The 21,639-nt window shown below is 51.3% G+C and overlaps 1 protein-coding gene across 1 annotated transcript; it reads right to left on the bottom strand.

Moving 5' to 3' along the window:
• Positions 1–5,760: 5,760 nt before the first annotated feature.
• On the bottom strand, positions 5,761–19,337 carry KLF15 (KLF transcription factor 15). Its single transcript, XM_082321488.1, has 3 exons — positions 19,280–19,337; positions 13,948–15,055; positions 5,761–7,761 (listed from the first exon to the last, which is right to left on the bottom strand). The coding sequence occupies exons 2-3, from the start codon at positions 14,988–14,990 to the stop codon at positions 7,593–7,595; spliced, it is 1,212 nt and encodes a 403-aa protein (XP_082177614.1). The 5' UTR covers positions 14,991–15,055; positions 19,280–19,337; the 3' UTR covers positions 5,761–7,592.
• Between the last annotated feature and the right edge of the window lie 2,302 nt (positions 19,338–21,639).

Below are 21,639 nucleotides of genomic sequence, written 5' to 3' on the forward strand. Positions count from 1 at the left end.
ACAAGGCAGTGCCAGTGATAGCGAGTGAGGGGTAAGCGCTCAGGCAACCGGGCAGTGCTTGAGAAGGGCTGTTGCGAGCTTCGGTGCCAAAGAAAATCCACGCTTTCTTGAAGGCAAATGTGTTACTAATGTGTGTTTATCTATCAGTTGTTGGAATAGCCTGTGAGGAGACTAAAGGTCCCGGGTGGCAGGTAAATGAACACCCTCCAGTTGTGCCATTAATTTCTAGGGAGCAAGAGGGAGAGTTTACCAGCAAACTTGTCAGCTGTAACTAACTCGATTTTCTGAAGAGAGGACAGGTTGCTCGTCACCCCGCCCTCCCCTTCCAGCCAAAGCTGACCTTCCCCAGGAGCATCTGCCACTTCCAGAAGGGACGAGCCCGTACCAGACGCCATTTCCACATCAGCCAAGGCAGAGAGGTCTCATTTCCAGCAAGGGGCTCCCCACGTCAGCCCTGCCCCGGGACGCCCACATCCACGCCTTGGCTCCGCGGTGCCACGGAGCCCTAGTCGGACCCAAGAACCGGCACAGCGGAGCCGAGGTCCAGCACAGGCGCTGGTCCATGAGACCACTTGCTACGGTGCTGCCATCAGCGCAGCCCGGGTGTTTTTCCAGCCGCTCTGGCTGCAGGACACCCGTTCTGACATAACAAAATTTCCAAGCCCGTTGCCCTCTCTGATGCATTACCTGCCACTGGGGACACCCGGTCTGAATGAATCTAGCTCCAGCCAACTCTCTAAGGTCCAGGACATGTTGTCCATGGAAAAACAACGCACATCAGAGAAACAAAAAGTGAGAGACTACCTGGCTGCCGTTTATAGACTTCTCAGAAAAAGTCAGCAGTCAACAGCCAAGCTCGAACGTTCACGTCACTCCTTCACTTATGGAAGGCGAGTTTACTAAATGCCTGGACGCTTTTCAGCCCAATAGCCCAATCCCTGTACTTGCAACCATAATGTTGGAATAACTAGCAAGGCTTAGGCTGGTGCCCGCTGGACTCAATAGGAGAGGCAGATGCCAAAGGCTTTTTTAGATACAGAACAGTAATTCTTTGTACCTTTCTTTCTGTGGGTTGCTGGACTCCACCCTCAGTCACATGCAAAACAATTCCTGGGTAGATGTTTCCACTGAAGATCTCAGAGTGCCTCGTCATTATTGAGGTTCCCAGTATCTGGGTCATATGGGTAAATAATATTTCTGCTTTGGGAAGTGCTAAGACTTACTCAAGGCCACCCCAAGAATCAGCTACAGAGTCAGGAGGAGAAAGGCAGTATCCTTATACAAGGAAGGGGACCTGAGGGACCGATAGCGAGCAATCCCAGCCCCTTCTCTTTATGACTGCCAACTGTCCAAGGCACAACCCTCTGGCTATCATTCGCTAAACCCCCTGCCATAAAGCTGCTGTTGCCCCGGAGCACGGTACACCGGCTGCTCTGGCGCTGGCTGCTAGCTCAGACCACCTTCCCCTTGTGCAACAAGCAGGGCCCTTTCTGCAAAAGAGCCTGTCACTCCATTTGTGCTGGGAAAGACAGGACAGGGCCTGTTACGCCATAATTTGCTTCAGTTTCTGTTTTCCTTCCTTCACTCCCTTCCAGATAACTGTAGGCCACATTCACCTCAATTTTCTCTCCCTTCCAGGACGGTTATGAATCCAAGATGAGCAGGGGAAGAGTTACCAGCCGTGCACCAGCTCAAGCAAGAGGTGAGCTGGCTTTCCCAACAGTTACTTGTCATTCATGTATTTCACTCCCATTTTACCTAACACCTCGGCTTGCTGCGCTCGGCAGAGATGCAAACGCTGCCGTCTGCTCCTGATGGCCAGAGCCTCGTCAGATGTTGCTCAAAACTGCAGGACGCCTGAAGAGCGAGCCGGTGCTCAGTGAGATGCTGGCCAAGGCGTACATGCTCCGTAGGGCTGGATGGGTGAGCTGATGAAAGCTCTCTGCGACAGACTTCTCCAAGGGCTAAGAGGTTCATCCAGCCTTAGCTCTGTAGATCAGGTACTTACATGGGCTTTGAGTCAGCCTAACCGCAAAACCATTAGAAAAGTGATACTCGGGTAGGGAACGCGGCAAGAGATGAAGGATGTGCTCCAGCTGGAGGAAGCCCTGCACTGAGCTGGCAGAGCAGATCGAAGCTCAGACCTGTAAAACGCTGAGCACTGAGGAGCTACAAACCTCACGGTATGGGATCATTTGACCAGAAGAGTCATTAAGTCCTATCCCTCTAGCTGTATAAAAACACACATTAGATGTTAAGGCTAGAAGATTCTTCACAATATCTAGTTTGCACACACCACACACTTTCAAACACACACCCCCCCGAAAGAAAAAAAGCAAGAACAAAACTAAAACCTGTGGGATAAGAGATTAAAAGCCACAAAAAACACAGATGTCCCAGAAGAAATGAGCAAAGGAAGCCAAGGACCCGCCAGGATCTGCAGTCCCTGCCTTAGCTGGGAAATTTTTTCCCCGGATAAGCCATGGCAGTCACTGTCCTTGGCTTGTGCCGAAGTCAGTGGGAGCTTAGCACAACTCATTCTTTAAAAGCAATGTCTCTGAATAACAAGCAAGCGAAGCATGGCAATCACTGAACCGAGTGAATAACTGGTTTCATAGGTGCTGTCAAAAGGGGAGAAGGAAAGTCCCAGCTGGCTCCAAACAGCTTTCTATGTGTGTTGGCAGGTCCTTGGTATTTCTCCCAGACGGGGAGGGCAGGTCCGAGCCACGAGCCCGTGGTACAGCACAGCCAGGCTTACATAACCCAAGGGGCCCAGGGTAATCATTAACGCTGGCTTATTGCCACTGGCTTTGTGCTGGAGTCACCTGGTTGTTTGGATTAAATGTATAGTGGCCATTTAGACAAGGAGAAGGCTCCTGGCACAGGGATTTAAGTGGAAACGAGCCCCCGGGGAGGGTGGGAAGCAGGGGACTGTTGCAAACACCGCAGGGTCTAAACCCAAGGACTCCTCCAGGGAGCCAGCTTTGCCACCTTCCATCGCACCACCCTGCTCGATGGGCTGGTTTGCTTTCCGTAGGGGTGCAGCTCCCTGAGCTCCCCCCCAGCCTGCCGGGGGAAAAAGCCCCCGCATAACACAGGGGAGCAGGACCCTGCTCAGGGAGTTTTACCTCGGTGACTCCCAAGTGCAACGCACCAGCAAGCGAGCTCTCGTTCCCCTCCTTGGCATCCTTTCCAAAAGCAGACGTTATCAGTGCAGCCTGACTTTATCTCATGCCCCGTCTTTACCTTTCTTTCCTTATCTGATGTCTCACTTACGTGTCCTATTACTCTTTGCCTTCCATAACCCGCTGTCTGTTATTGACGTGTGGTCTGTGCCGCTGTCTGGGGCAAAGGAGATTTGGGACTTCTTGGTTCTGTTCCCATCTCCCCTCTGTGTTGCCCCATCACTCCACTGCTCTGTCTTTAGCCGTGGGTCACAGAAGTCAGGTCACCTTACAGAAATATCACTTTACTCTTATTCCTTATGCTTAGTCCTTACCTCGAGTACAACCTTCCCAGTTGATGGCTTCTCACCTCTCATAACACTATTCCTTCACCACTAGCTCTGAGGAGGAGACTATAAACAGCCAGAAATTGCCAGTAAAACCTTTTAGAAACACAGAGAGATCTCACAAGTGTTAGGAACCAGATCACGATCGTTACGTGAAGGCTCTAACACTGCACACATGTCCATTCACACCTCAGAAAACAAATTACAGATGTTTTAAGTCAATGAGACTTCGGCATATGTATTAACGATGCCATGCTGTGCTTTGCCGTGCAGAGCTGCTGAAGCAGGGACATAATAAACTTATCTACAGTTGTAGGCATCAAAGCACTTAAATATCTATTTATCTTCAGGCGGGTAAAGAGTGATCAGGCTTAAGGCAAGGCCACATTTTTCTTGTGAATCAGCAAGGCCCAGGCAGGCCAGTAATTCCATGTAAAACAAGCATCAAAATCGCTTTTGGAAATTTCTACCTTTTTGTGACAAACCTCTGATAACGTCATTAATTTTCATGCAGAACTAACTCTCCTTTCACAGCAAACATGGCCCTACTCTTTTGAGCAAAATGTTGCAGCTTTTACATAAACTTAAATTTCCTTACAGGTATTAGCCAGAAAACCCACAAAATCCACACTCAGAAACCGTACTTAAAACAGAAAAGAAAAAAAGAAAAAAGGAGAAAGAGAGACTAAGTGTTTCATGGAAAATATTCCAGGCTAAAACATAGCTTAGATCTTAGATTTCTGCACTGCTGTGCTCCAACAGCAGGTATTTTGCATTACTCCACTTCAGCTTTAAGTATTGCCTCTTGCAGAAAAAGAACAACTTCTGCCCCGAGTGTCTTGCAGGGTGAATTGCCCAACGCTACAGCAATATCAGAACTCCAGATGAGATGGGGAGGAGACTGAGACGCTGGTTAAAATAAAGCAGCTGGTTTAATGCATGATGTCAATAGGGTGAGAACAGAAGGGAATCGGAGATCCTCTTGGTGCAGGCTTGCTAATTAAAATGTGTACGCGGCTAGCGCTCTTAAAACAGCTGTCCTTAGGACTCTGGTCTTCAGACCACATCTCGGGAGGTAACAACAACCTGGAGTGAACAGAACTTAGTCTGACTCAGCCCTCGGTCCTCTTGCCAGACTCACAGGGGTTCTCTGGGAAAAATAATCAGGGGTCTGGAGAGCCCTGGCTCATCAGCTGGCGTTTGTTGGTGGCTGTTCTTCAGGGAGAGACTTTAGTCCCTAAGCGCCCATTAGTGTCAAGAGTGATTCTTGCTGGGAGAAGATCTGGACCCACTGCACCATTGCTCCCATGGAGACTCAGAAGCGACTTTAACACCAGAAACGTTGCTGGTTTCTTCTTCCAGTGGAGGCCAAGCGACCAAAAGCACAGTGCAAGAGATGTCCCGGCTTGCGGAGCATCATGTTCATGCCCCTGCTGTTACGAATGGGAAGCAATGGTTGTTGCAGAACAGGGCGTCTTCTCCTCAGGCCTGAGGCATGCTTCATACCACAGATCCTTCACATCACTCTTTCAGACGTGGGATTTACAGAAGAGCCAACTGAAGCGCCTTGGCACCAAGACCTCCGCCGTGCCGAGCCTTTCTTTCACAATCTAATCCTGTGACTACCGTCCTTATTGCTTGCTCCTTGTGTCCAAGGATCACACAAACGTAAATTAAGTCCAACAGTGTCACTGTGATGCATTATTATCCCCTTTTTACAAGAAAGGGAACTGCGGCACATGGCAACTGAGTCCTTTGTCCTGGGTCACACAGTGAGTCACCGTCACAGTCTCAAGCAGCCTCTGAAGCCCTTCCTCCTTCACACTGACCGCTGGAGCTTCAATTTCCTCAAAACCTGCTTGCTCTAATTTATTAACCACAGTTTTACTGCAGCTGCAGACCTGTTCCACAGCGGTCAGAAACCACAGAAGGCATTCGGGTCCCAGCGCGGCTGCCAGGCGAGGCGTGAGGGCTCCGGCGAAGGGAGAGCTGGAACATCTCGCGCCTCCCCGAAATTTTCTGAGATGAGGAAAAACTTCTGAAGACAACTTCAGATCTGTTCCGTCAGCTCCCTGTTACCCAGCACCTGAAAAGTTACATCCAGGTGAATCAAAATTTCAAGCGCTATTGTCCTGATTACGGAGCTGGCTACAAAGGAAATTAATGAATAATAATTTCAAGAAGGGATTTAAAATTTCCATTTTCATTTTATTGTCAAAGTAAATATATTTTTATGAAGAACAAAAGAAAATATACAGAATTGTAACTTATGTACACTGGCTTTATAGGTATTTTTGTTTCCAATTTACACAAATTTTGATACGTTATTAAAAGATATTTTATATAGATATGCATCTATGTACAGTTTTATTTACATACATTCATAGGATGTGATATAAACCAGTCAATAGATGATAGTTCATTTATATTAATTTCTAGAGGACAAAAGGAATGCATTTGCTTTAGCGAGACCTGCTGTTCTTGCACAGCGCAGGCTCCTGCTCTGCCTAGCGCTAGAATGGCAGTTTCCTATCTCCCATTTTGCCAACAAAAAGACAAACAGATGCCGTCTGCGAATGGAAATGCAACATCCATTATAAAATCGTTCCTAATTACTGAATTCTATTTTCTTCTAAAGCTTCTTACAATCGCCAGAGTTCAAAAGGAAAAACAAAACAAGAAGAAACACAAACAAAATCACTTGCCTGCTACCATCTGATTATTTGTTTAAATTCCCTTCTTAGCCAGCTACCACACAAATTTGTTTCTTTTGGCTACTGTTCTCACCCATTCGCCCACCCCAGCTGCACGGAGCTCTGACATGGCTGTCGGTAAGGAGAGGATTAGCACTGAAGATCACCCTTGGACAGAAGATCTCGCGGTGCCGTCCCACCAGGCCACGATGCCTCCCACCCTCCCCTGGGTACAGGTACATCCTACAAGACCCTGCCGGCCAGCGGATGAACGGAGACTTAGCTCCAACCAGCAAGGCGCTGACTTGCAGTGGATGCTCGGGATGCCCGGTGCTCACCAGGACCACCGGGCACCGCCGGGGCTGGAGCTCTGGTTTCTCCCCCAAGACCAAAGAAGAGGACGGGGCAGAGACAGGAACAGAGCTCAGCCATTCTCACAAGTGGCTTCCTGCTGCTCTACGTGCTAGACAACAGCTCTTCTGCTAAAGACAGTGGATGCTGCAAACCGGAGCCAAAGGAAAGCAGCGGTTCCTTCGGCGCGTGAGCATCCTTTCACCCCGACGGCAGCACAGGACAGGAGAAGCATGCACACAGGACGTGCTCAGCCACACCAAAAGGCTCCACTCCAAGCCATTTCATCCAGCCTGAGCTTCTGGGTTTGCTTGGGATATGCCTTTGCTTAAATATATATATATGTATGTATGAATATATATACATAAATATTTATATATAGCCCTAGCCAAGGAAAAGGTAAATGTGAGCCGGAGAAATCAGAGAGGCGCGGAGGCGCATTCCAGCGCTCTCCATGCCTTGCCTCCCCCTGTCCCCGACTCCCACTGTTCCTCCTCCTATGGCCAGTCCCTACAAATCCTTGGCTCAGGCGACCCAAAAACAAAGGAGTTGTTTTCATTTCAAAAGGAATTTGCTGTTTCCAAACTGGACAAATAGAGCAGCTTAATAAAAACTCACAATGAATGGCCTGTACATGAGCAAAGCCCTCAGGAATGCCAGGGCTATAATTAACTAGCAGCAAGCAACTCTTACATTTTCCTGTGCAGCAGAAAACAGCTAAAAATAAAACACTGTAATTTCCAAAAGAAGCAGCAGCAAAGGAGGGAAAGATAGAAGGAAAGGAAAATAACATCCTTAAAAAAAAAAAAAAAACAAACACAAAACAAAAAGGAAGAAGCACCCCCCTCCCCTGACCCAAAAAGAATTTCATTCTCAAATCATCTTTAAAGGACACGGGACACTCAGACATGGTGGTATCAAGTAACAGCATTGACTGTTCTGTGGAGACAAATAAATTATCACTAGAAATATAGTGAGCAAAGTGCTGTCGTCGGCTGTTGTAGGATGGCTGGGCGGGAAGGGGAAAGCGGGACCCATCAGTTCACAGAGCGGACGGAGCGGTTGCTTCGTGGGAACCGATGCACCTTGACATGTTTGGACAAGTGGTCGCTTCGAGCAAACTTCTTCTCGCAGACGGGACACTGATAGGGTTTCACCCCCGAGTGGGAGCGCCTATGCCGGGACAGCTCGTCTGACCTGGAGAACCTGCAAGAGAAGAGAAGACTTTTCATATGAATGTTTTTTTACATTGCTAAGTTTCTCACAGGGGAAAAAAACATCCCCTCAGGCCACTGGGAGACCGCGCTTGTGGCAAAGCCCGACCATGTGAACTGAAAGGGACACACAACAGGGCCGGCCTGGTCCCAACCGGCAGTCGGCAGCAGTGATGGAGACACACAACTATCAACCTCATCCCATGTCAGCTCTGGACTCAGAGCAATGCATGGAGGCAACGTTTGTACCAGCCTTGCCCTAAACCCAGTAACTTGGGTACAGCTCAACAAAAACAGCGCTTGATCCCTCTGCCAGTCCCCTTCAAAGCCTGTCCTGCAACCTCCCTCCTACAAATCCAAGCACAGACCCTCCTTGAGCAGAGCTAACACCTAACGACCTGCAGGTGAGGTCTGCTCCAAGCTCCCACTGACACGAGCACAACGGACATCCAGTAATTGCACCTACTTTGAGATGGACCCCAAATAACAGCCCAACATAGCTACCCACAAGCTACACAGCTTATCAGATCCAGCTGAAAAATCGGCTTTTGTATGGGCTCCTGCAGAATAAATAAAGAGTCATTAACATCTCAGTACCAGAGATGCTCAACATCCTAACAGCTGAAATCCAGGTGGGCCCCAATGGCCATTAGCATAGGTACTTCACGGGTAAATTGAAATCAAGATTGAGCCTTTAATTACCAAAACTGTCTCCCAGAGTCATCTCAATGTTAGATATTTCCCACCTTCTATCTCCAAAGAAAAATCCCCAAATAGCCACCGTGAATCCCACAGGCTTTACTGAACTCAAATCAGCTAATCCTTTGGTCTTAACAGCGGGGCTGGCTCTATTTCCAGCTCGGATGTGACTGGGAGCCACAGGGTTAATTAATAATGTCACACTACAACAGCCCTGTCCAGATGGGTACAAAAAATTTGCTGCCTGACAAAGGGCAATTAAGTGTTTTGTTGCCAGAGCAGTAACAAAGAGCGGCACAGAAAGAGAGCTTGCAAGAAATGGTATCAGCTGTTTATTTACAATAAATAAATGAAGTCATGGGCACTAGCTGAATAAATGGGGGAAAGAACATGTAGAAAAATGTGCCCTTCTGGAGCAAAATATCACATCACCAACAGAGGGAATACGCTATTTTTATGAAAGGGGGGAAAATAGGACCGCTGGGCTCCTATGAACAAGTCCTTCATGCAAGAAAACTAAGTTTCCACATAAAGGTTTTAATTAGCTCTGATCTCCTGCCGCCAGTTGAGGAATAGGACGCAGGCACTGGGAAAGCTGGGAATGGTTTCCTTAGTTCCCACAGATCTTCAGTCCAGTGATGCTACCCAGAGAACGTTCAGCCAGCACAAAGCAGATGCAGATACTTGCCATGGGTACGGTAAGGTGTGGACACATCTGTCCCAGGGGCATTTCTGGGGGAGATTCCTTCACCCATTCTCTTGCTCTTCTCCCTTTCCTTGCTTTGGTATCCCCCCGGTGAAAGAGTCAAATTCACCATTAAGAGCAACAGGTAGATGCCCTAATGGAGCCATGAACCTGTTCCTTGTCTGGGACGCATCTTCTTCATAAAGGCTACGACAGAGGTTTCTCTTCACCCCTAGTACTTGCACGTTTGCTTTCTCTAGCACCCCTGCTCCTTCCAGCCCTGGCTTCCCAAAACCACAGTCCGGACCTGGGAGCAGCAGGGCCAGGGATTTCTCCCGAGTCCTTAGCAGTGAGCTAGTCCCAGTGCCACATCCCTGGAGGGATGCTCTTGTAGAGCTACGAATGAGTGGGACTAAGCATCTTTCTGGAGAGGGCAGGATGTTGCCTGGGCAGGCTGCCACAGTGGGACTCAGTGCTGGACAAGGAACGGACCTGTTACCAGTGGTGGCAACACGTCCAGGGAAAAGAGGGAGCAGAGAGGGAAAAGCACCTTTGCAAAGACCCGTCCTCTTATATACAGGCTTATCACCCAAAGGAGTAAAACCAGATGTGGCCGGGTTGCCTTGTTCCATGTTTTTGGCCATTAAGGTCGCCATCTGCAACAGAAGTGCAGTAGCACATGGCTAATCCTGCACAAGAGCTCCGCAAGTGCATTTTGATGGGAATTGCATGGATGGTGGGGGAGAAAGAGGCACATGTCAGGAATGAGCAGCTCTGCTCATACCCTGGGAGCTCGGATGAGTTCATCCGATAAAAATACACTCTGCCTCATAATGATGTCCTTAGCTGAAGAGGCGGGAATGTTGCAATACTGTTCCCCAGCAGTCATGGAAAGATCAACTTACAGAGCCCACAGAAATAAACCTCGAGCTGTCGGTGTGTTTACAAAAAACAACGCAAAGGTTAGGACAAGGAAGCCAGGAGGATCTGGTGGCCTAGCTCTGCAGTGAAATGATATTTGCAGCACGTTCTGGCACTGAGATCACCCCAAGAAAACTGCAAATAATCCCCAGTGGAATGCCAAATTCAAACAAAGAAAAGGTGCCCCCAAAGAACACCTCACTATCCCAAGTCACTGCCATTTCCAGAAGGATTCCTCCTTCAAAAGAAAGGCGGAGGGATCTGGGCAATCCCACAGCAACTAGAAGAGTTTCCTTCATCCTTCTATCTGCTGGGACCCCAAAGGACCTGTAACTACACCTCCCTTGAAGACAAATCCTAGAGCTCCCTGATGTGTAGGACATGTCCTGTGTCTCCCGGCCACACGGGGACATTGCTACGTGGCTCACAGGGCAAGAAAGGTCAATAGCTTCAGCCTGGTACTCCACGGTCCCTGCCACGGCCACCAGCCATTGAGGCTGACTCAGGCTGTACCTCTCCTCCGCAGCGGAGGGGAGGCTCTGATTCATCCTGCCCATCCCCAAAGCACCGCTACGGCAAACCGGCACGTGTCCTACGCACCTGCAAACCCCTTTGCACAGCACCAGCAAAAAAGGCCAATGCGAGATGCCTGCCCTGACCTGTCCCACACGTCGTCCTCCCCACGCCCGCCCGGTCCCATACACGCTCCCAGCCACGCGCATTACAAGCCTTTAAAACCAAACCGGGCAGAGCTTGTGTTGCACGCTGTCACCCGCAGAGCCGGCTGCGGGGAAGCACCTCCAGCCCAGCGATGTGGCAGGGCATTTAAACGCAGTTGCCTAATCCCCAAGGCCTTACAACAACGGCAGCTTTGTACGCCGCTGCGCCAGTGGAGGGAAAGCGAGAGCTTCTCCTGCTCCATGCCACAACACGGCTGCTGGGGACCGGCCCACGCTGCAGCTCAGCTTTTTGGTCGGGGCTGTCTCAGGAGCAGCGCTAACCAGAGGCTGCCACGTGCCCAAGGTATAAGCTGGCACGACACGGATCAGCGTGCCGACCGGTACAGCGGGGTATCGAACGCAACGGGTCACCGGCCACTTATGAACGCCTCTCCGCAGCCTGCCGAAAACAGCTCTCGCCCCGTGCCGAGGAAGGGCGCAAGCAAGCAGGGTTCAGCCTCCTCCAGGGAGGTGCTCGGGGCTGTGGCGCTGTCCTAGGGGTTAGCAAAAGGGGTTGCTGTGTGCACAGCCCTACCTTGGTGCATTTAAAGCATGCAACTTCACCATAGCAGGGCTGCCCAGAGAGCTGGAACAGCTTTAACCCCCCCTGAGCTCAGCCACTTTGTGCTAGGCAACAATTTGTTTTGTTTTTGAAATTACTATCTTCAGTGAGGTCAGATCTTAAGTGTCTTCAGTGAAAAAATAAATACGCAAGCACAAGAACGCAGGGAAAGGAGGGGGAAAGCAGAGCCCAGCAGTGTTCTAGCGCTTAAATTCATTTGAGATGATATAAAACTGGGAGTAAACAGAGACTCCAGATGCATTTGACTTAAGTCATGTGAGATCACAGCTCTCGCTGAACTTCTGGAAAAGGTAAACATGCTTTATGGATGGAAGGGGGCCGAGTAATTCAGTGCTCCATTGGGTCTGGCCTTTGATGCGGGAGCAGCGCGTAGGGGATGTGCAGGAACCTCAGGCCGGTGCTGAGGGCTGCTGGGAGCGCAGGGAGCGGCTCCCCGAGTGCTGCCGCTCCTGCTGGCTCTAAACCTTCCCCCCTCGGAGCAGGGCCCTTCCAAAGTTTGGGGGTGTTGGGGACTGGGGTACCAGCCTGGGCTGTGAAATGCAACAAGACAACCAGCAATAGAGAGTTTGAAAAGCCCTTGCAGCAGCTGCTCGTGGACAAGACACGTGTTCCTCGCAGCTAGGGTGATTAATTTCTCATCCCTGTTGGGTTCCTCGTCTTTAAAAAGTTGTGGCTGGCTGAAAGTTCAGGGTGCTCCCGGCTGCGGGACCTGCACTTCTCTTGGCCCACCTCACCCCTGCATCCTGCTTTTGATCCACACCACTCGCTGTAACGCTGGGAGCAGGCAGGCACCCCAGTGTAAATTCAATCTCCTTCCACTTAATATTTTTCCTAAATGTTCCCCTTTTGGTTTTGCAGCCTGGGAAACACCAGCTCTGCAATAAGACAGAGCTGGAGAAGGTCACCCACAGGCAACACTTCAGGCTCCTCATCCTGAGCCACAAAAGTCACTGGGAGCGTTGGTATAAATCTCAGCGTGGCTCAGACAAACCCTCACGTGCCACGTGCATTTGTCACAAAAATGAGAGTTTTGCTCGCATCCCAGCGCAAGGAAAGCCAAGATGACACCCACGGGCACGTTCACAGGCAGGAGGCACATCTGCTGCCTGCACGCACGTACTCTGGCAACCAAATAAAAAGGAGCCAGTGCCGCTACTGCAGGTCAGGAGCAAACCAGCCTGCGGCTTATGGGACCAATCAGCTAAATAACTAAATAAATTTCAGTGCATCCTGAGCAGCAAGCCGCCGAGCCCGGCTCGTGAGAAGTGCCACCCGTACAAAAGGAAAGAAAATCACCACCAGTTTGTAGAGCCACCGTAAACTGAAACGGGAAAGAAAATCACCCAAGAAATGAATTGCACTGATCTCCTCAGTCCTCCCGAGAGGCAAACTTCAAACTGGTCCAGTTGGGGAGCTGAGGATTCAGCCCCGCTCTGACCTTTTCCCCCAAACCAATCCAGCCATCCCTAACTGCTGCGTGTCTCACATACTTGCATTTTTACACAACCCTCTCCTGTTACTTTTTACCTCGTCTGTTCCCCACGATCACAACCCATTTCCTCATTAGACATTGCTCGCTGAAGCTCTGCAGGATATTCTCTGAAAAATCTGTTTAATTTAACAGAAGGGAGTTAAGATTTTGTTTTCTCCCATCATGATTTGTGGTGCCGTATATTAACACTTGCCAGCAGGCAGGCTAGTAATACAGCTAATTGGACAGAGGGAGGAAGGCTTCCGTCATAGCTTCCTTAAAATAAAAAGTTGATTTTTCTAACAGGGTTTTAATTTTTCAACTAGTATTAAAAAAAAATTAAAAAAAAAAAAAAAATCAAGAGATACCTCTGCGAAACGTTTTGCTCAATCAAACCTGCAATCTTTCATTCAAGCAATGCTTAACTCCACCTCAGCCTTCTGGTTATGTTGTTACATCTGACAGCTTTTTGCAACTCTGAGTGGCACCCACGCATTTTTCTGAATCAACGCAGAGAAGAAAACCCAGCGCATGCCAGCGTGTCGCTGCCAGCGTTTCCAGGAGTGGGATGGAGCGCATTTTCTCTGAAACGGCACAGAACACCGCTCTCCTTCACCGCACTCGCTTGGCACAGCCCTTCAGCGATCCCGTTTACCCCGTGCGGTCGGAGCCGCACGCAGCCACGCGCGGCGATTCTGCCCTAAACCATCCAGCTCGCTTACAGCCCTCGCCTGGTACCAGCCCAGCATCTGCTGCAGCTGGCGTGTTGCAACCAGACCGACGTGAACGCAAGGCATTGCCTGCGGTAACAAGCTTATCTGACCCTCTTGGAATGAAATACAAATTACGATGGACTACTTCTATTTTTTTTAAGACGCTTAAACAGCTGGTGCCAGCAGGTGATGCTCTCCTATTTAATTTATCAAAGCCCCTGGACTACCTAACAGGAAGAAAAAGGTCTTAATTCTCAAACCAACCAAACAAGTTTTGGGAACAGAAACAGTTTATAAATCAGAGTGCGAACCTACTTGCTCGGCAAGTTAGGGCAAGCGAGCAAAAAGGGGAAGGGGGATAGGACAACGCTGCACCCCAATACTAACCTCCATCCGCAACCCGGCCACGTGCATGCAAAAGGCTTTTCTCCCGTATGCCTCCTCAGGTGGGCTTTCAAATGGCTGCTTTTCGTGTACATCTTGGTACACCCAGGAAAAGAACATTTGTGCATTTTAATGAGTTCTGCTGCAGGGTTCTTTTGAAATTTCTGACCCATGATGATTCCCGTCTGACCCTGGATCATGCCTCCTGGCCCAATTGGCTTGGCAGCGATGGGGACGGGAGCAATGCGGACAAATTTAGAGGACAAGTTCAAATTGGACGACTGAACTATCTGAGGCACAAGGGCAAATGTCTGTCCTTGGATGTTGACTAGGAGCTGTGCAATTTTAATGTTCTCTTGTGCTGGTCCTTGGGAACTGGGGCTCGTGTTGGACTCCTGTTTGATCTGTACAGGCTGAATTTGGAGCATAACCGGTATCCCATTCTCCAGGGACATTCCTCCATTTGAAGCTTGGCCACCTTCCGTTGAGCTGCTCAACTGTTCATTTTTACTCTCTTTTAAACTAGCGCTGGGTGACATATGGTCTTTTTGCTGTAGCGAAGCAACAGAAACTTGGCTGCAAGCTCTCAAGTCCTTGGTCTCGCATTTAGGTCTTTCTTTGAGCTCCAACTCCATGTTCTCCTCCAGAAATTCCTCAATTTCCTCAAGCGTGGGCTGAAATGGTCCTGAGTCTTCCATATCCACGGCAAATTCAGGCAACCTAAAGTACTCCTCTTTCACTATCGGCTGAAGTCTCCTTTTGTCCCACCATGACGCGGCGGCGTTCCCCAAAGACGCCTGGGACAATAAGTAGTCTAAGATACTGTCCTGACTTTCTGCGCTGGACGTGCTTCCATAGCTGGAGCTGAGAACCTGGGAGTCAGGGCTGGAACAAGAACAAAAGCTGGACGAGTCGCTGTCATCTTCTGACAGGGGAGAGGGCAGCATTTGGTAGGACCTCACCCCGGCTGTCATGTCCCCAAAGTATCCAAGAGAAGATCTTGTAGATGAAAAGGATTCATCAGTAGGCAGCAAGTGATCCACCATTCCTGGGCGATCTCTTATGGATATCCCAACAGCATATACCAGGCGGCGAAAGTTCAGGTGAGAGCCTGAGTGTAGGAAAACAAAACAGCAACAGTCAGGAGCTGGTTTAATCATTTATCTCCATGAACTAAAGCTCGTAAAGCCCTCCAGCTCGCAGGAAAGTCCAAAGCATCCAGTCTCACTGAGTACACATGCTGCTACACGCTTTGATACGTCCGTACCACCCCCTAAGGACTGTCAGGGCCGGAGCATTCTGCAGGCTTGCACCACGTATTTGCAAAAGAATTCTTTCAGAAATCATTTCCCAACTGTGTGCGCTCTAGATTTACAGCTCCCTTCCAGAATATTACTGGCAAGAGAAAATAAATTATGGGCTTTCACTTAACAGTGAAACCTAGAGCCAAAGAAGGGAACGGGGAGAAAAAATAAAGTGTTGAAATTTTTACCACCCAAAAAAAACAAATAAAAAAAGAAGTTTATTGCTGGTGGCCATAAAACGCAAATCCTTTCCTTATCTTGTAGCTTCCACCAACCTTATTTTTAACTTCCTCGGTTCCACAAATATAGGCTAATCAGCATAATGCAAGGATCAATCTGTCAGGAGCCAAAAATATTTACTGTGCTTCAGCATTTACTAGGCGGATTTTCCCCTCCAGATGTAATGAATCAGTGTGCCAACGTCATCATCACCTGCGCTGCCCTTAATAAGGCTGGCACCGCGCTGAGCTAATTACCATGGCCTGGCAAGCCAGCTGGTGGCTGGTTTCACCTCCTCACCACTCCATACTCTCCTCTCTCCAGCTACGGAGGTCGAGGCGATCTGAACCTCGTGCCAGTGGCTAAACTGGGAGGGCTCGCACGGACCCCCAGCATCTCAATCTGCTGTGACCCACGGCAGGCAGCCGCGCTCCCGCTTTCCCCCCGTGTCGAGGCGGCGAGCGGGCAGCATCCCGCAAGCCCCTACTCACGTGAGCCATAAACCCGCTGCAACCCCACGGAGGCACAAGGGCAAAATCCATCCTTCCCAGCGCAGCCCACCGCAACGCTCGCCGACAGCGGCGACCGGCCCACGCTTTCCCAGTTAAGCCAAGCAAGCTTCCTAGAAAGGTTTCTGGGGAGGGGAAGGCAGGAGAGGCATCTGCGTATTTGGTTTTTTCCACCCCCAGAGGAAAAAAAAAAAAACCAAAATAAATTGCTTACGGATGGAGACTATGCCTCTTAGAGAGCAAATGCAGAGACCTCCAGGCAGAGCAAACACCGGCCTGCAATCGCTCGCTCAAGGTGACTGATTGAAAACAGAGCTGTATATGTGCATAATAAAACAACTCTTTCTGTGGAAGGTATGCGGACTGCAGAGATAGAAGTCATTTGATCAGCCTATGAGGTTTTGTGTGTGTGTGAATTAGGAGGCATGTGACCCAGCGTGAAGGAAATGCCAGTCAATCTTGTTACACGCTGTCATTTTCCACAGGCTCTGCCGCTGCGCTTTGGACGCTTTGCCATGAATAGTCAATAGCTCCCAGTTTTGTGCAGGGAAGGGGACGGTTGTTACTGCTATTGCAGAGCGTCCTTGCTGCCTGATCTCCAAAATTTGCCTTGTCTTTGCCTTCCCCGGAGAAAAATGAAAAGGCGTCTATGTGCTCAGTGCCGCAGCAGATGCGGAGCGAGAGATTTTACACAACACCCTTAAAGAGCTCCATCCCATCGGCAGCATCTATTAATATTTCACAGGAAACGGGGGAGAAAAACCCATATTTCTTAAAGACACAGCTTCCTCCTTCATACGCACAGGGAGGAAGCAGGGGCAGGTTGAAAGACGGACTTAAAAGTAAGATTGCACATTTTCCTGGTACGCGTGGCCTGTCAGTCAGCTATGCCTCTGAACCGATAATGAAATACCCACATGTGCCGAACACGAGGAAGTTCAAGCAGAGGTTAGTGGCTCTGTTTTGTGACCTTAGCCTATAATCATTTCTTATAGTAAAAGTGAAGAGTCAGAAGAGCCGAACCACTTCTAACACATAGGACTTTTTTTTTTTTTTTTTTTTAAATCTCCGCGTTGATGGAAAGTTCCTCCAGAAGTTCCAGAGCTGACCTATTCCCAGTTTTGAAACAGCAAACACAATCTGCTTCTGAGAGATTTTTATTCCAGTAAGAATTCACCCAAGCAGCTTGGCTCTATCTTGCACCAAAAGCTGGTGCCTGCCTTGTGAAACGTGGGGCAGAGAGGAGGACTTGCCCTCAGACATTTCGGATCCTCCCGCCGATGTCTGCACTGTTCCAGCTCGAACTCCTGAAGAACAGTGCTGTGAGTGAAATCTGGACTGTGCAACGTGGGTTTTTTTTTTTTTCCCCTAAGAAAAGCTGGCATGCTCTGTGCGTGCAGGGCAAGAGCCTGCACCAAAAGCAGTTGGAAAAGTTCTTTAAAAAAAAAAAAAAAAAGTTCAAGTTTTTCTTTAAAAAAAATCACATCAAAATATCCTTGCATGTCGCCGGGAATAGAACTAGACCCTAATTTGAATGAGGGCTGAAAACAGGGGGAAAAAATCCCCAACAAACTCCTAGCAACTGCTGCCAGCAACGTCCCCAGCAGAAAACAGCCAGCAGCCTTATTTCCCCGGCTCTCCCAGCAAGGAGCAATGTCACTTGCTGTAACCAGAGTAGTTTTAAGAAGAGAGGGGACTGTCAGAGGCAGACAGATCCGGGGCCAGATCTGCTTTCTGTGCACTCTCAAAACTTGCAGAGCAGCCAAGAAGATTTTGGGGAATGCCTGGAATGCAGGATCGGGCCCGGGCTATATTTTATCCTAAAGGCCAGCCTAACAACCGAAAGGCTTTCATCCCTGTTTGCCTGAAGACACAGCCAAAACCAGAACGCAGTAACAGGCAAAAAAAGGCAGGGCTACACAAGCTATGAAAACTAATGGTGCTGTTTACATAAAGCAAGTTCATCTCTAGGAGGCCTGAAAACACGTTAGAAATGTAAGCCCCTATAGAGGGACCGGGGTGCCTGAGCCACGGAAAAGCAGCCGCTCGGGAGAGAAATACAGCAGCTGTTCACCAGCGCACGGCTGCACGGCGGGCTCCAGCTTTTAAGAGTTCCCTGGGTTGTTATGATGTCCTTTCTGCCAGAAACATGTTGTTCTGTTTAAAACCTGTCCATCTCATCGCCAGCTAAAAAAAAAAAAAAATAACAACAACCCCCCACGCACAAAAAAAAAACCCAGAGAAGGCACATTCTGACTCAGAGTAACATTAAAATGTTAAGTCCTGGGAACTCGCTGAAACACAGGGACACATTTCCCAGCCTGTCATTTCTGGACGGTCAGTCCGGGCTCAGAGACGCTGCCAGTCATTTCCCATGTATGCTGCCACAGCTTTTTCTAGTTTAGGACTAATCTCTTTAGGGTTTTCTCTTGTTCCCTAGAAGATTTTAAATCTGTTCAGGCTGACTCCTGCTCCACAGACGGAGCCACAAACCAAGCAGTGAACCGGCCCAGTGCTTCTAAGAAATTAAAATAGAAATGGGGGGGATTAAAAAAAAAACAAAAAAAAAGGAAGAAGAAAGAAAAGAAGCCAAGAGCCAGGAGGAAACCCATTCGCTCTTCTGCAAGGTGGCTGCGCTGCTCCCCGGACACGGGGGGGACGGGCGGGGTGTATTTAGGGTCTCCCCGTTTGTTTCCCCCCCCCCCCCAACCCCACCACCTTTGGGAAACTGCAGAAACGTTCCCGAAGCCTTATTTTCTGGAGACTACCCCCCCTTTCCAGCCCCAAACCTTGGCTTCCAGAAGAGTACAGACTTTCTCCGCAGCGGGCGCTGCCCCGAAACCCGGCCGGGCCGGGGAGGCGGCGGGGGGACGCGGGACGATTCCCGCCCCGCACCGCCACAGCGTTCCCGCGGCTGCAAACCATTTGCTCGTTGGTTTGGGGGCGTTGTTGTTGTTGTTTGGGGGATTTTTATCATTTTTCGCGTTTTCCTGCTCCCTCCATCCATTTTCAGGAGGTTTTGCCCCCCCCCCCCCGGCGTGGTCCCCTGGCCACGATGACCGGGAGTAGCCCCCCCGCCTGTCACGACACGACACGACTCCAGCCCGCAAACAGCCCCCAGCCCCGGCCGCAGCCCCGCACGGGGGATTTCAGCCTTCCAGCCCCGCCGGGGCCGGGCAGCGGCGGCACAAACACCGCCGGCGCCGTGCCCCCCCCGGCCCGGCCGCTGCGGCAGCGGGGCGCAGGGCAGCGCGGGCGGGACGCGCACCCGCGCAAACCTCCGCGCCCCAAGCACGCCCTTACCTGAACTCCTCTGCAAGCCGGGGAGGGGGGGGGAGAAAGTGCCAAGAACGCAAAAACAACGAGGAAAATAAAATTTAAAAAAAAAAAAAAAAATCACAAAAATAAGAGTAAAAAGCAAAAATAACAATAAAAAAAATGTAAAAAGCACAGGACGCAGAAGACCCCACGAGAAGCAGACGCGGCCCCGGCGGCGAGCAGCGGAGCGCGGCGGCGGGCGGGCGCGGCTCCCGCGGGAGGCGGCAGGGCGGCTGCGGAGCGCGGCCCCGCTCCCGTAGTACTATATCCCGCTCCGGCCGGCGCCCGGCGGCGGCGGGGGAGGCCGGGGAGAGGCTCGACCGCGTCCGCCGCCCCCATTGGCCCCGCCGCGGCGGGGGCCGGGCCGCCGCCGGCCTCAATGGGAGCCGCGGCACCGCCCGGGCCGGCCCGGCCCCCGGGGCGGCGCTCGGCAGGGCCCGCACATGGGCGAGCCCCCCCGGGGGCCTGCAGGAGCCCGGCCCGGGCAAACGGCTGGGGGTGTTGCAGGGCCCCGGGAGTGTGCAGGGCCCTGGGGGTGTGCAAGCCCCTGGGGGTGTGCAAGGCAGGGCCCTGGGGGTGTGAAGGGCCCCTGGGGGTGTGCAAGCCCCTGGGGGTGTGCAAGGCCCCAGGGATGTGCAAGCCCCTGGGGGTGTGCAGGGCCCCTGGGGGTGTGCAGAGCCTTGGGGGTGTGCAAGCCCCTGGGGGTGTGCAAGGCAAGCCCCTGGGGGTGTGCAGAGCCTTGGGGGTGTGCAGGTCCCCTGGGGGTGTGCAAGGCAAGGCCCTGGGGGTGTGCAAGGCCCCAGGGATGTGCAAGCCCCTGGGGGTGTGCAAGGCAAACCCCTGAGGGTGTGCAGGGCCCTAGGGGTGTGCAGGGCCCTGGGGGTGTGCAAGCCCCTGGGGTTGTGCAAGGCCCCAGGGATGTGCAGGGCCCTGGGGGTGTGCAAGCCCCTGGGGTTGTGCAAGCCAAGCCCCTGGGGGTGTGCACGGCCCCGGGGATGTGCAAGCCCCTGGGGGTGTGCAGGGCCCCTGGGGGTGTGCAGGGCCCTGGGGGTGTGCAAGCCCCTGGGGGTGTGCAAGGCAAGCCCCTGGGGGTGTGCAGGGCCCCTGGGGGTGTGCAGACCCTTGGGGGTGTGCAGGGCCCCTGGGGGTGTGCAGGGCCCCTGGAGGTGTGCAAGGCAAACCCCTGGGGGTGTGCAGGGCCCCTGGGGGTGTGCAAGGCCCTGGGGGTGTGCAAGGCGAACCCCTGGGGGTGTGCAGGGCCCCTGGGGGTGTGCAAGGCCCTGGGGGTGTGCAGGGCTCTGGGGGTGTGCAGGGCCCTGGGGGTGTGCAGGGCAAGGCCCTGGGTACGTACAGGCACCCGGAGGGGTGCAGGTCCCCGGAGATCAGCAGGTCCCCCGGAGGGGTGCGAGTCCCATGCCCTCGCTGCTGCCCCGTGGCCTCACGGCTGCCCCTTTCCTGCCCGCCTGCTGGAGCTCGGCGGGGTGGCTTCCAGCATGCTGGGAAACACTGGCTTCAGGGTACCCCCCCAGTGTTGTTACAGTCATTACTATTTTTTTATATAAATACATACCTTATTTTTATATATATATTTATATATATATACATACACTATATATATGCACACACACACTATAATTACCTGATGTTCAGCATGCATCAGGATCCGGCTTTAACTCCTGCAGAGGCGAAGCCCAGCCGAGGAAGCATGCGGGGGTCCCAGCTGCAGCAGCAGGGAGTTTTTTCTGCTCAGTCAGTGGTTTTTCAAATTCAGTTTTTCATTTTTCAGACCCTTGGGAAGGTGCAGTCTGGGATAGCAGATTGCAGTCTTGTGACAACAGGTCTGTGCACCTTTTTGAGGGCTACACGGGACAGAGCACCACCCCTGCTCTCCCACTGAGGGACTGTGGGCCTCAGGGCTGTAAGTCACTGTCCTGCAGGAAAAATTAAGTATTATCCTCATCTGATGATTTTATGGGGGGAAACTGAGGCACGGAGGGTCAAACCAAACATCTGTGGCAGAATCAAGGCGCACTTTTTTTCTCTTTTCAACTCCAGCCCAGGGCCTTAAACTGGCAAAAATATCCTCTGCCCGTGTTGCTTCAGAATTGCCAGTAACACGTTTCGCCGTCTGGCAAACATGAACCAGTCTCTTCCCGAGCGGGCGTTCAGCCTCGACACGGCACGGCGGCGCGGGGGTGACCCCGCAGGTGCCGCCTCACCCCGGCGGGCATCGCCAAGGGACCTGGGGTGCTCAGGGCTCCGCTCTCACCCACAGACCTCCCTCTTCCTCCCCACCTTATCTCAATGAATAATGCATAAATACACGCTCATCAGGTTCCTCGATA

This window comes from Platalea leucorodia (assembly GCF_965183815.1).
Source record: "Platalea leucorodia genome assembly, chromosome: 9".
In the NCBI taxonomy this organism is placed as follows: Eukaryota; Metazoa; Chordata; class Aves; order Pelecaniformes; family Threskiornithidae; genus Platalea; species Platalea leucorodia.